The sequence below is a fragment of the Somniosus microcephalus genome, unplaced genomic scaffold, assembly GCF_052327205.1.
Source record: "Somniosus microcephalus isolate GS21.2 unplaced genomic scaffold, FLI_Smic_1.0 unresolved_chr2, whole genome shotgun sequence".
Lineage (NCBI taxonomy): Eukaryota > Metazoa > Chordata > Chondrichthyes > Squaliformes > Somniosidae > Somniosus > Somniosus microcephalus.
The window spans coordinates 13,062,081-13,076,097 of NW_028225180.1; the positions used below are offsets into that span (position 1 = coordinate 13,062,081).

At 49.2% G+C, this 14,017-nt stretch overlaps 1 protein-coding gene across 1 annotated transcript in view; it reads right to left on the reverse strand.

Annotated features, from left to right (window-relative positions):
* Positions 1 to 14,017, reverse strand: part of LOC147092140 (T-cell surface glycoprotein CD5-like) — a 92,460-nt gene that overhangs the window by 78,270 nt on the left and 173 nt on the right. The window contains exon 1 of the mRNA XM_085975558.1: positions 13,452 to 14,017. This exon is cut by the window's right edge and continues 173 nt beyond it. Within this exon, the coding sequence (XP_085831684.1) occupies positions 13,452 to 14,017 (566 nt within the window). The remainder of the gene's footprint in view (positions 1 to 13,451) is intronic.

A 14,017-nucleotide genomic window follows, 5' to 3' on the forward strand; every position in this document is an offset into this window, starting at 1 on the left:
AGAGGGGATCTCATTGAAACGTATAAAATCCTAACAGGACTGGACAGACTAGATGCAGGAAGGATGTTCCCGATGGCGGGGGAGTCCAGAACCAGGGGTCACAGTCTAAGGATAAGGGGTAACCCATTTAGGACTGAGATGAGGAGGAATTTCTTCACCCAGAGAGTGGTGAACCTGTGGAATTCTCTACCACAGAAGGCGGTGGAGGCCAATTCATTAAATATATTCAAGAAGGAGTTAGATATATTTCTTAAGGCTAAAGGGATCAAGGGGTATGGGGAGAAAGCAGGGACAGGGTGACGTGTGTTCTTTGGTGGAGAGGCCACCTGGACAAGAAGGGGAGAACACACATCTCACAGGAACAGGAATGTGTCGTGAGGATGGAACTCCAATTCGGGAAGGTTTAGAGTGGGACAGACCTATCCAAGGGAGGCAGAGAGTAATTCACGATCAACGAGGCCTTATAACCCAGTGGTGGGAGTTTTCAGAGATAGAAGGAGAACAGAGAAGACAGAGCAGGAGGAAGATTGAAGTGAGAACGCCGGCCAGTTCATGTTTCGACTGACAGTTTCCTTTGACCGATCACCCAGAAATGAAGGAGTATGTATGAGAATTGGACATGGGCTTAGATAAAGTTAAAGAGGGAACTTTTATGTACATTTTAATCATTAAAGGGGCATTTTTATATACTTTGAATTGATAAGTTGCAGGCCTATTTACTGCCGGAGTTCTTTGAATTTATTGCCAAAGGTGCTTCTATGTACACTTGAATTTTGAACTATAGTCTGATTAAAAGATCAATTTTATTGATCACATCCTTGTCTGTCATTGTTAAGCTAATTTGTAATTCTCAAGGTCCGAACAGTAATAAGAGAAAGTGCTACCTAAATCAACGACCACGAAGGGACCTCGAGGGGAAAAAGCATTTTTATAACAATGCCGGACAAGAAAGTGAGAAGCATGGAGGATTTGGTAGCAAAATATATTAGTTCCAAATTTGATACAGATAAACCACAGGTTAGAGATATTGTGCAGGATGATGACCCTGTACAAAAAGCAAAGGAATGGACGGAAGGTCCGTTTGGAAAGGTGCCCTGGTATAAAGCGATATGGCTGTTAGCCTATCACAGGCAATTAGTTCAAAATAAGAAAGAGATTGAACAACTGAAACAAAAGGCGAGCGACAGGGAAGTCAGAGTCTTAACAGCACAGAAGGAGGCCATTCGGCCCATCGAGTCCGTGCCAGCTCTCTGTAGAGCAATCCATTCAGTCCCATTCCCAGGCTCTATCCCCGTAGCCCTGCAAGTTTATTTCCCTCAAGTGCCTATCCAGTCTCCCCTTGAAAACATTGAGTGTCTCCGTTTCCGTCGGCAGCGAGTTCCAGGTCATCACCACTCGCTGCGTAAAAAAGTTTTCCTCACCTCCCCCCCCCCGCATCTCTTGCCCAAAACCTTAAATCTGTGTCCCCCTAGTCCTTGTACCATCAACTAGTGGGAACAGCCTTTCCCTGTCTAGCCTATCCAAACCCGTCATAATCTTGTACACCTCTATCAAATCACCCCTCAACCTCCTTTGCTCTAATGAAAACAAATCCAGCTTCTCCAACCTGTCCTTGTAGCTAAGATCCCCCATCCCCGGAACCATTCTGGTAAATCTCCTCTGCACCCTCTCAAGGGCCTTCACATCCTTCATAATGTGTGGTGACCAGAACTGGACACAATACTCCAGTTGTGGCCTAACCAGCACTTTATAAAGGTTCAGCATAACTTCTCTACTTTTGTACTCAATACCTCTATTTATGAAGCCCAAGATCCCATATGCTTTGTTAACCACTCTCTCAATATGTCCCGCCACCTTCAGAGACCGATGCACATTAACTCCCAGGTCCCTCTGTCCCTGCACACTCTTTAAAACTGCCATTAAGTGTATATTGCCTCTCCCTGTTCCTTCTGCCAAAATGCATCACCTCACACTTCTCTGAATTAAATTCCATCTGCCACTTGTCTGCGGTGGTGAACCATTTGCTAAAAGATTTAGAGGGATTAAAAGAAGAGAGGCAAGCTGAGAAAGTGATAGGGGAAAGTATCTGAGGAAGGACGTTCTTGCCATGGAGGGAGTGCAGCGAAGATTCACCAGGCTGATACCTGGGATGGCAGGAATGACGTATGAGGAGAGATTGTGTTGATTGGGCTTATACTCACTGGAGTTTAGAAGAATGAGAGGGGATCTCATCGAAACCTATAAAATTCTGTCAGGCCTGGACAGACTAGATGCAGGAAGGATGTTCCCGATGGCCGAGGAGTCTAGAACCAGGGGTCATAGTCTAAGGATAAGGGGTAAGCCATTTAGGACAGAGATGAGGAGGAATTTCTTCACCCAGATAGTGGTGAACCTGTGGAATTCTCTGCCACAGAGGGCGGTGGAGGCCAGTTCATTAAATATATTCAAGAAGGAGTTGGATATATTTCTTAAGGCTAAAGGGATCAAGGTACATGGGGAGAAGGCAGGGACAGGGTACTGAATTTGGATGATCAGCCATGATCTCGTTAAATGGCGGAGCAGGCTCGAGGGGCTGAATGGCCTACTCCTGCTCCTATCTTCTATGTTTCTATGTAACATGGAATACTTGCAGTGTCAGGTGACGGACTATTGGCGAAGAGCTGATAGATGGGAGAAAGAAAGCCATAACAAACAGCGGCAGGCAGCCTCGGCTGAGGAAGAGTTCAGCAACGTAAAAACAGCATCGAGGGTGTTGCAGCGACAGAAAGCGGGAGAAGCTGATCGCAGTAAATGCCGAAAGGAAATTGAGTGATTGAAAGCTCGTCTATCGGTGGAGAAGGGGATAATATGCTTAATGACCCGAGAGGAGAGGGATATCGAGGGGGGAAGGAAAGTGGTCTGATGACGGGTCACAATACGGGGAATTGAGACCCCGCCAGGAGTAGCGGAACCTCCGGTCCCACCGCCAATGAATCCTATGAGGCAGCAGAAATTTGGTCCCCCTGCAGGAGCTGGAATAGAGGGGCGTTACAGAGTGATGATACAATACCGTATAACACCACACAATTGAAAGAAATGGTGGGTGATTTAAGGAAACTAAAAATGGGACATGACCCTACAATGATGTTTCAGGAAGTAGCAGTTGGGGCCACGATAACTGAGTGCGATGAACCAGAACACATTAAGACGTTACTATTTACGCTGTCAATATCGGTCTTAAGTGGCTTACCAACCGCCACAAAAAGGGGTGCAGGGACATTGCAGGAAGTTAAAGATCAAATCACGATAGCACGAGGGTATGGATCAGGTCATCCATTCCAACAGCTGGGCAAAACTAAGCAAAGACCCGGGGAGAGTCCTGAAAGTTATGCAGAAAGGTAGTGGCCGGTATATAACACGGCCTGTGGAGGGATGCTTGCTAGAGCTAACCTTGCAGCAGGGCCCCTGAATCATTGGCTGCCAGCATTAATAGCCAATCGCCTGCCACATACTAGAGCAGTGACAGAAGCATGGTACGACCCACAAGGCGACCAGACTGAGGTACAGACCTTGCGGAAAATGACTCTAGCCTTTGAAAGAGAAAGACAGGAAGAAGTGCGGGGGCGGGGGGGGAATATTAAGTTGAGACAAAAGGATAAGGTGTGTGAGACAAGGGGGTGGAAACAGGAAGGAGATTACCCCCCCCACGGAGGATAAGCGATGCTTTAATTGTGGAGGAAAGTGACATTTTATTAGAGACTGCAGGAGACCAAGGACAGATAGAAATGAAGAACCGATTACAAGGCCCACTGTGCCTACAGAGCAGACAAAGGCAACCGTAGCCGATCAGGCGGGGCTGGCCTTAGTGGAGGCCCTGAAACAACTAGGGGTCTTGGGGCAGGTGGCTGCTGCTAAAGGAAGCGATACACCACCAAGATCACAATGAAGGGGCCACGCCCAGCCCGAGTACCTGTGTCCCCTCGGGTGAAGGGGCCGCGCCCAGCCCGAGTACCTGTGTCCCCTCGGGTGAAGGGGCCGCGCCCAGCCCGAGTACCTGTGTCCCCTCAGGTGAAGGGGCCGCGCCCAGCCCGAGTACCTGTGTCCCCTCGGGTGAAGGGGCCGCACCCAGCCCGAGTACCTGTGCCCCCTCGGGTGAAGGGGCCGCGCCCAGCCCGAGTACCTGTGTCCCCTCAGGTGAAGGGGCCGCACCCAGCCCGAGCACCTGTGTCCCCTCAGGTGAAGGGGCCGCACCCAGCCCGAGTACCTGTGTCCCCTCGGGTGAAGGGGCCGCGCCCAGCCCGAGTACCTGTGTCCCCTCGGGTGAAGGGGCCGCGCCCAGCCCGAGTACCTGTGTCCCCTCGGGTGAAGGGGCCGCACCCAGCCCGAGTACCTGTGCCCCCTCGGGTGAAGGGGCCGCGCCCAGCCCGAGTACCTGTGTCCCCTCAGGTGAAGGGGCCGCACCCAGCCCGAGCACCTGTGTCCCCTCAGGTGAAGGGGCCGCACCCAGCCCGAGTACCTGTGTCCCCTCGGGTGAAGGGGCCGCGCCCAGCCCGAGTACCTGTGTCCCCTCGGGTGAAGGGGCCGCACCCAGCCCGAGTACCTGTGTCCCCTCGGGTGAAGGGGCCGTGCCCAGCCCGAGTACCTGTGTCCACTCGGGTGAAGGGGCCGCGCCCAGCCCGAGTACCTGTGTCCCCTCGGGTGAAGGGGCCGCGCCCAGCCCGAGTACCTGTGTCCCCTCGGGTGAAGGGGCCGCGCCCAGCCCGAGTACCTGTGTCCCCTCGGGTGAAGGGGCCGCGCCCAGCCCGAGTACCTGTGTCCCCTCGGGTGAAGGGGCCGCGCCCAGCCCGAGTACCTGTGTCCCCTCGGGTGAAGGGGCCGCACCCAGCCCGAGTACCTGCATCACCTCAGGTGCGACAATTGGGGACAACCCATGTGTGAAAGTAGAAGTAGAACATACAAACGGGATAACAGCAGAAAATGCTGGAGAAACTCAGTAGGCCAGGCAACATCCGCGGAGAGAGAAATAGAGTCAACGTTTCGGGTCGAAACCCTTCTGCAGAACTGAGAGAAAAGACAGGAAATGAAACAAAAGGCCAGTTTGGGGGGTTGGGAAATGGGGGAGGGGATGAAAGCAGAGACATTAAGAGATATTCAAGGTGAGACGAGATGGTAATAGGACAGGTAAAGAAACAGACAATGGCTCTAAATGAAGTGTGAAATGCGCTGGCAGAGTGAAAGACAGCTGCCATGTGGGAGAGAGCGAAAAAAAAGGGAAAGTCACAAACCAAAAGTGTGGATAAAAAATATAAAAATATAATAGGGGCCGAGGTTATGATCTGAAATTGTTGAACTCGATACTGAGTCCGGAAGGCTGTAAAGTGCCTAATCGGAAGATGAGGTGCTGTTCCTCGAGTTTACGGTGAGCTTCCATGGATCAATGCAAGGGGCCGCGGATGGTGAGGTCAGAGTGGGAATGGGGCGGTGAATTAAAGTGACAGGCGACCGGAAGCTCGGAGTCACCCTTACGGACTGAACGGAGGTGTTCCGCAAAGCGGTCACCCAATCTGCGTTTGGTCTCCCCAATGATGTTGTGTTAGATGCAAGGGAGGTTATTGTCAGTATGTCTGGTATCTAACAGTACTTTGTGTATTAAACCTAAAAGGATGGTAAAAATCAGGAACAGGGCTATTCTGCCTTTAATGGATCAGAATCCAATGCATGTTAAGGCATTAACCGAGATAGAGGATTTGGGGAAATACGTGTCCATTTTTGGATCTGGGTTACCTTGGATGAATGAAAATCTCGCTGAGTTTGTGAAAGGGATTGGAGAAGCGTGAAGGACACGCTCAGTAATAAAAGGGAGGAATGATGCTAATGCCAGAATAATAACCTCGTTAATGAATGAGGCGACTTCTTGGTGGGATTCGGGTTTTAATCGTATAGACATAGCTCCATGGATAAGACTGTGCTCACAAGCTCTGCTTTGGTTACAGCTAGTGTGTGTGATCGTGCTTATGTGGGAGTGGGGAATGCGGGCAAGATGTAACCAAAGAAAGAACAAGGGAAGACAACTGGGGCATACGAGGGGACTGTTCCCGAATTAGCTTTACTAATGTGAAATGGGGTATAGATATCGTATTATGGGGGATAAAAGGGGACTATGTCCGATTGGAATACATACTGCTCCAACTCTGGTGAAATGTCTGCACAGGAATAAACATGAGAGACATTTGAGGGGGGACTGTACGATTCTGAATAGTGTAATAAAACTGCTGCTACCGTGTGGAGATTGAAACTGCGAACGAATTGTAAGATGGATGGATTTGAAAGGTAAGAAATCAGCATGTGTTCTTTGTTTGTGAAGACACAAAATGGTGGTCAGCGTGTCTTCTTTGTTTCAGAGGCCACCTCGACAAGAAGGGGAGAACACACATCTCACAGGAACAGGAATGATGTCATGAGGATGGAACTCCAATTCGGGAAGGTTTGGAGTGGGACAGACCTATCCAAGGGAGGCAGAGAGTAATTCATGATCAACGAGAGTTTTCAGAGATAGAAGGAGAACAGAGAAGAAAAAGCAGCAGGAAGATTGAAGTGAGAACGCCGGCCAGTCCATGTTTCGACTGACAGTTTCCTTTGACCGATCACCCAGAAATGAAGGAGTATGTATGAGAATTGGACATGGGCTTAGATAAAGTTAAAGAGGGAACTTTTATGTACATTTGAATCATTAAAGGGGCATTTTTATATACTTTGAATTGATAAGTTGCAGGCCTATTTATTGCCGGGAGTTCTTTGAATTTATTGCCAAAGGTGCTTCTATGTACACTTGAATTTTGAACTATAGTCTGATTAAAAGACCAATTTTATTGATCACATCCTTGTCTGTCATTGTTAAGCTAATTCGTAATTCTCGAGGCCCGAACAGTAATAAGAGAAAGTGCTACATTGATAGATATAACTTCTCAGTTCTGGCATCATCCTTGTAAATCTTTTTTGCACCTTCTCCAGTGCCTCTATATCCTTTCTATAATATGGAGACCAGAACTGTGCACCGTGCTCCAAGTGTGATATGGAGACCAGAGCTGTGCACAGTAACTCCAAGTGTGATATGGAGTCCAGAACTATGCACAGTAACTCCAAGTGTGATATGGAGTCCAGAACTATGCACAGTAACTCCAAGTGTGATATGGAGTCCAGAACTGTGCACAGTAGCTCCAAGTGTGATATGGAGACCAGAACTGTGCACAGTAACTCCAAGTGTGATATGGAGTCCAGAACTATGCACAGTAACTCCCAGTGTGATATGGAGTCCAGAACTATGCACAGTAACTCCAAGTGTGATATGGAGACCAGAACTGTGCACAGTAACTCCAAGTGTGATATGGAGACCAGAACTGTGCACAGTAACTCCAGGTGTGATATGGAGACCAGACTGTGCACAGTAACTCCAAGTGTGATATGGAGACCAGAACTGTGCACAGTAACTCCAAGTGTGATACGGAGACCAAAACTGTGCATGGTGCTCCAAGTGTGATATGGAGACCAGAACTGTGCACAATAACTCCACATGTGATATGGAGACCAGAACTGTGCACAGTAACTCCAAGTGTGATATGGAGACCAGAACTGTGCACAATAACTCCAAGTGTGATATGGAGACCAGAACTGTGCACAATAACTCCAAGTGTGATATGGAGACCAGAACTGTGCACAGTAACTCCTAGTGTGATATGGAGACCAGAACTGTGCACAGTAACTCCAAGTGTGATATGGAGACCAGAACTGTGCACAATAACTCCAAGTGTGATATGGAGACCAGAACTGTGCACAGTAACTCCTAGTGTGATATGGAGACCAGAACTGTGCACAATAACTCCAAGTGTGATATGGAGACCTGAACTGTGCACAGTAACTCCAAGTGTGATATGGAGACCAGAACTGTGCACAGTAACTCCCAGTGTGATATGGAGACCAGAACTGTGCACAGTAACTCCAAGTGTGATATGGAGACCAGAACTGTGCACAATAACTCCAAGTGTGATATGGAGACCAGAACTGTGCACAGTAACTCCCAGTGTGATATGGAGACCAGAACTGTGCACAGTAACTCCCAGTGTGATATGGAGACCAGAACTGTGCACAGTAACTCCCAGTGTGATATGGAGACCAGAACTGTGCACAATAACTCCAAGTGTGATATGGAGACCAGAACTGTGCACAGTGCTCCCAGTGTGATATGGAGACCAGAACTGTGCACAGTAACTCCCAGTGTGATATGGAGACCAGAACTGTGCACAGTAACTCCCAGTGTGATATGGAGACCAGAACTGTGCACAGTAACTCCCAGTGTGATATGGAGACCAGAACTGTGCACAGTACTCTAAGCTTGAGCAGAATGCTTCAGTTCAATTATGCTACAGCTGTACAGGGCTCTGATTAGACCCCTAGAGACACTGCGTTCGGTTCTGGGCACCGCACCTCAGGAAGGACATATTGGCCTCGGAGGGGGAGCAGCGCAGATTCACCAGAATAATACCGGGGGCTAAAAGGGGTAAATTATGAGGACAGGCTGCACGGACTAGGGTTGTCTTCCCTTGAGTATAGAAGATTAAGGGGCGATCTGATCGAGGTTAAAATAATTCGAGAGGGTAGATGGAGAGAAACTATTCCCTCTGATGGGGAGAATCAAGAACAAGGGGGACATAATCTTAGAATTGGAGCCAGGCCGTTCAGGGGTGATGTCAGGAAGCACTTCTTCACACAAAGGGTGGTGGAAATCTGGAACTCTCTCCCCCAAAATGCTGTGGATAGTGGGGTTTCTTTAGAGCTTTCAAGATTGAGATCGATAGATTTATGTTGGGTAAGAGTTTCAAGGGTTAGGGAGCGAAGGCGGGTAGATGGAGCTGAGGTAAAGATCAGCCATGATGTACTTGAATAGCAGAACAGGCTTGAGGGGCTGATGGGCCTCCTCCTGTTCTTTATGTAACAGGCTCGAGGGGGCTGAATGGCCTCCTCCTGTTCCCGTGTAACAGGCTCGAGGGGCTGAATGGCCTCCTCCTGTTCCTGTGTAACAGGATCGAGGGGCTGAATGGCCTCCTCCTGTTCCCGTGTAACAGGCTCGAGGGGGCTGAATGGCCTCCTCCTGTTCCTGTGTAACAGGATCGAGGGGCTGAATGGCCTCCTCCTGTTCCTGTGTAACAGGATCGAGGGGCTGAATGGCCTCCTCCTGTTCCCGTGTAACAGGCTCGAGGGGCTGAATGGCCTCCTCCTGTTCCTGTGTAACAGGCTCGAGGGGGCTGAATGGCCTCCTCCTGTTCTTTATGTAACAGGCTCAAGGGGGCTGAATGGCCTCCTCCTGTTCTTTATGTAACAGGCTCGAGGGGGCTGAATGGCCTCCTCCTGTTTCTATGTTACAGGCTCGAGGGGCTAAATGGCCTCCTCCTGTTCCTAATGTTTCTAATTTTCCAAACACACTTCAGACTGTAATGAGACAGTAGAGCGTGCTGGAATCTCAGGTGTCCTGGACAGGGGCCCCTCATTGTGTCCCATCTACTTTCCCTGTGTCACCAGGTAGTGTAGTGGTCATGTTACTGGACTAGTTAATCCTGAGGCCTGGACTAATGATCCATAGAAACAAAGAAAAATAGGAGCAGGAGTAGGCCATTCGGCCCTTCGAGCCTGCTCCGCCATTCAATATGATCATGGCTGATCCTCTATCTCAATACCATATTCCCACTCTCTCCCCATACCCCTTGATGCCTTTTGTGTCTAGAAATCTATCTATCTCCTTCTTAAATATATTCAGTGACTTGGCCTCCACAGCCTTCTGTGGTGGAGAATTCCACAGGTTCACCACCCTCTGAGTGAAGACATTTCTCCTCATCTCAGTCCTAAATGTCCTACCCCGTATCCTGAGACTGTGACCCCTCGTTCTAGACCCCCCCAGCCAGGGGAAACATCCTCCCTGCATCCAGTCTGTCCAGCCCTGTATGAATTTTATACGTTTCAATGAGATCCCCTCTCATTCTTCTAAAGTCGAGTGAATACAGGCCAGTAGAGCGCCAGTTCAAATCCCGCCGTGAATTCAGTTTAAAAAAACGTAAGAAACCGCTATCAGTTAAAGCGACCATGAAGCTATCGGCTTGTCGCAAAAGCCCAACTGGTTCACTGATGCCCCTTTAGTGAAGGAAACCTGCCCTCCTTGCCCAGTCGGGGCCTATATATCGAGAGGACTAGAATTCAAGGGGGTAGAAGTTATGCTGCAGCTACACAAAACCCTGGTTAGACCACACCTGGAGCACTGGGAGCAGTTCTGGGCACCACACCTTCGGAAGAATCTATTGGCCTTGGAGGGAGTGCAGCGTAGGTTTACCAGAATGATTGGTAGAAACATAGAAGATAGGAGCAGGAGTAGGAGTAGGCCATTCGGCCCCTCGAGCCTGCTCCGCCATTTAATGAAATCATGGCTGATCATCCAAACTCAGTACCCTGTCCCTGCCTTCTCCCCATATCCCTTGATCCCTTTAGCTTTAAGAAATATATCTAACTCCTTCTTGAATATATTTAATGAATTGGCCTCAACTGCCTTCTGTGGTAGAGAATTCCACAGGTTCACCACTCTCTGGGTGAAGAAATTCCTCCTCATCTCATTCCTCTAAATGGCTTACCCCTTATCCTTAGACTGTGACCCCTGGTTCTGGACTCCCCCGACCATCGGGAACATCCTTCCTGCATCTAGTCTGTCTAGTCCTGTTAGAATTTTATAAGTTTCAATGAGATCCCCGGACTCCAAGGGTTAAGTTACGAGGAGAGGTTACACCAACTCGGGTTTTATTCCCTGGAATTTAGAAGGTTAAGGGGTGATCTGATCAAAGTTTTGAGGAAGATGGCGGTGGACAAAGCAGTTCATGAAGCATATGGGATCCTGAGCTTTTTAAATAGAGGGGCAGAGTACAAAGGTTATACTAAATCTTTATAAAACACGAGTTCGGCCCCAGCTAGAGTACTGTGTCCAATTCTGGGCACCCCACTTTAGGAAGGATGTGAAAGGCTTTGGAGGGGGTATAAAACACTAGTTAGGCCTCAGCTCGAGTACTGCGTGCAGTTCTGGTCACCACATTACAGGAAAGATGTGATTGCACTAGAGAGGGTGCAGAGGAGATTTACAAGGATGTTACCGGGAGTAGAGAATCTTAGCTATGAGGATAGACTGGGTCTGTTTTCCTTGGAACAGAGGAGGCTGAGGGGAGACCTTATTGAGGTGTATAAAATTATGAGGGGCATAGATAAAGTGGATAGAAAGGACCTATTCCCCTCAGCAGCGGGGTCACAAACACGGGGGCACAGATTTAAAGTAATTGGGGGAAGGTTTAGAGGGGATTTAAGGGGAAATTTCTTCACCCAGAGGGTTGTGGAGGTCTGGAACTCGCTGCCTGAAAGGGTGGTAGAGGCAGGAACACTAACCACATTTAAAAAGTACTTGGATGTGCACTTGGGATGCTCTAACCTGCAGGGCTACGGACCAAGAGCTGGGAAGTGGGATTAGGCCGGATTGTTCTTTGTTGGCCGGCGCGGACACGATGGGCCGAAGTGGGCCTCCTTCCGTGCTGTAACTTTCTATGATACAGAAGAGATTTATTAGAATAGTTCCAGAGATGAGGGATTACAGTTACGTGGATAGACTACAGAAGCTGGGGTTGTTCTCTTTGGAGCAGAGAAGGCTAAGAGGAGATTTGATAGAGGTGTTTAAAATCATGAAAGGGTTTAGAGCGAGTAAATAGGGATAAACTGTGTCCAATGGCTGACGGGTCGACAAACAGAGGACACAGATTTAAGGCGAGCGGCAGAATAACCAGAGGCGACATGAGGAAAAACTTTGTTACGCAACGAGTGGTTAGGATTTGGAATGCGCTGCCTGAAAGGGCGGTGGAGGGAGATTCAATAGTGGCCTTCAAAAGGGAATTGGATAGTACAGCACAGAAGGAGGCCATTCGGCCCATCGAGTCTGCGCCAGCTCTTTCGAAGAGCAATCCAGTCGGTCCCACTCCCCCGCTCTTTCCCCAGAGCCCTGCAATTTTTTCTCCTTCAAGTATTTATCCAATTCCATTTTGAAGGCTACAATTGAATCTGTTTCCACCGCCCTATCAGGCAGTGTATTCCAAATCCTAGCCACTTGTTGTGTAAAATAGTTTTCCCTCATGTCGCCTCTGGTTCATTTGCCAGTCACCTTCAATCTGTGCCCTCTGGTTATCGACCTTTCAGCCATTAGAAACAGTTGCTCTTTATTTACTCGCTCTAAACCCTTCGTGATTTTAAACACCTCTGTCAAATCTCCTCTTCGCCTTCTCTGCTCTAAGGAGAACAACCCCAGCTTCTCCAGCCTATATAAGTAACTGTAATCCCTCCTCCCTGGAACCATCCTAGGAAATCCTTTCTGCGCCCTCTCCAAAGCCTTCACATCCTTCCTAAAGTGTGATGCCCTGAATTGGACACAGTGCGCCAGCTGAGGCCGAACTAGTGTTTTATTGGATAGGAGAAAAAATTGCAGGGATATGGGGAAAGAGTGGGGGAGTGGGGCTAATTGGATTGCTCTTGGAAAGGGCCGGCGCAGATTCGATGGGCCGAATGGGCTCCTTCTCTGCTGTACTATTGTATGATTCTACGATATTAAGGGGAACAGATAGGGTAGATAGAGAGAAACTATTTCCGCTGGTTTGGGATTCGAGGACTAGGGGCACAGTCTAAAAATTACAGCCAGACCTTTCAGGGGTGAAGTTAGGAAACACTCCGACACACAAAGGGAGGTAGAAGTTTGGAACTCGCTTCCGCAAACGGCATTAGATGCCGGGTCAATTGTTCATTTTGAATCTGAGATTGATAGACTTTTGTTAACCAAAAGGTATTAAAGGATACGGGGCAAAAGCGGGTATATGGAGTTAGGTCGCAGATCCGCCATGATCTCACTGAATGGCGAAATGGGCTCGAGGGGCTCAATGGCCCTCCTCCTGTTCCTGTGTATATGTGACTGCAGTCCCACACCAGCGTGGGTGATTCTTAAACGCTTCTCTGGAGTGGCCCAGCAAGCCACTCATTCAAAAGGCAACTAGGGGATGGGCACGAAGTTACACAGAATTACATCGGATATACGGCACAGAAACAGGCCCAACCAGTCCATACGGTGTTGCTGTTCCACTCTACCCTTCTCCCGCCCCCTCCTCATCTAAATGCCAGCCTTGCCAGCGATGCCCACATCCCGAGAATGCAAAAAAAGTAAAGAAAGTTACTGAAGGAAAGATTGGGTATATCTAGCAGTGAGATGTAGGATGCCTCCTGATCTCCACAGGGTCTAGGGACAGTGATTTATAAGGCATATACACAGGGGGGTGAAGTGAAGCATAGGTCATTGTGCACAGAAATGTACGAGAGGCAACAGTTCGGATGGGGTGGGGAGAAAAGAGTTAAATTCTTACCGGTAAAGAGTTGAAGAGAAAGCAAGAATATCACTGAAGAGGCCATCCTTCTAAATCTTGGTGCCCAAGCGGGTGTTGGGGTGAGTGGAACTGGACTGGGTTGAGGAGGTCCTGGTGTTGAGAACAGTCCTAGAACCGGGCTGGGTTGAGGAGGTCCTGGTGTTGAGACCAGTCCTGGAACCGGGCTGGGTTGAGGAGGTCCTGGTGTTGAGAACAGTCCTGGAACCGGGCTGGGTTGAGAAGGTCCTGGTGTTGAGAACAGTCCTAGAACCGGGCTGGGTTGAGAAGGTCCTGGTGTTGAGAACAGTCCTAGAACTGGGCTGGGTTGAGGAGGTCCTGGTGTTGAGGCCAGTCCTGGAATCGGGCTGGGTTGAGGAGGTCCTGGTGTTGAGAACAGTCCTAGAACCGGGCTGGGTTGAGGAGGTCCTGGTGTTGAGACCAGTCCTGGAATCGGGCTGGGTTGAGGAGGTCCTGGTGTTGAGAACAGTCCTAGAACCGGGCTGGGTTGAGGAGGTCCTGGTGTTGAGACCAGTCCTGGAATCGGGCTGGGTTGAGGAGGCCCTGGT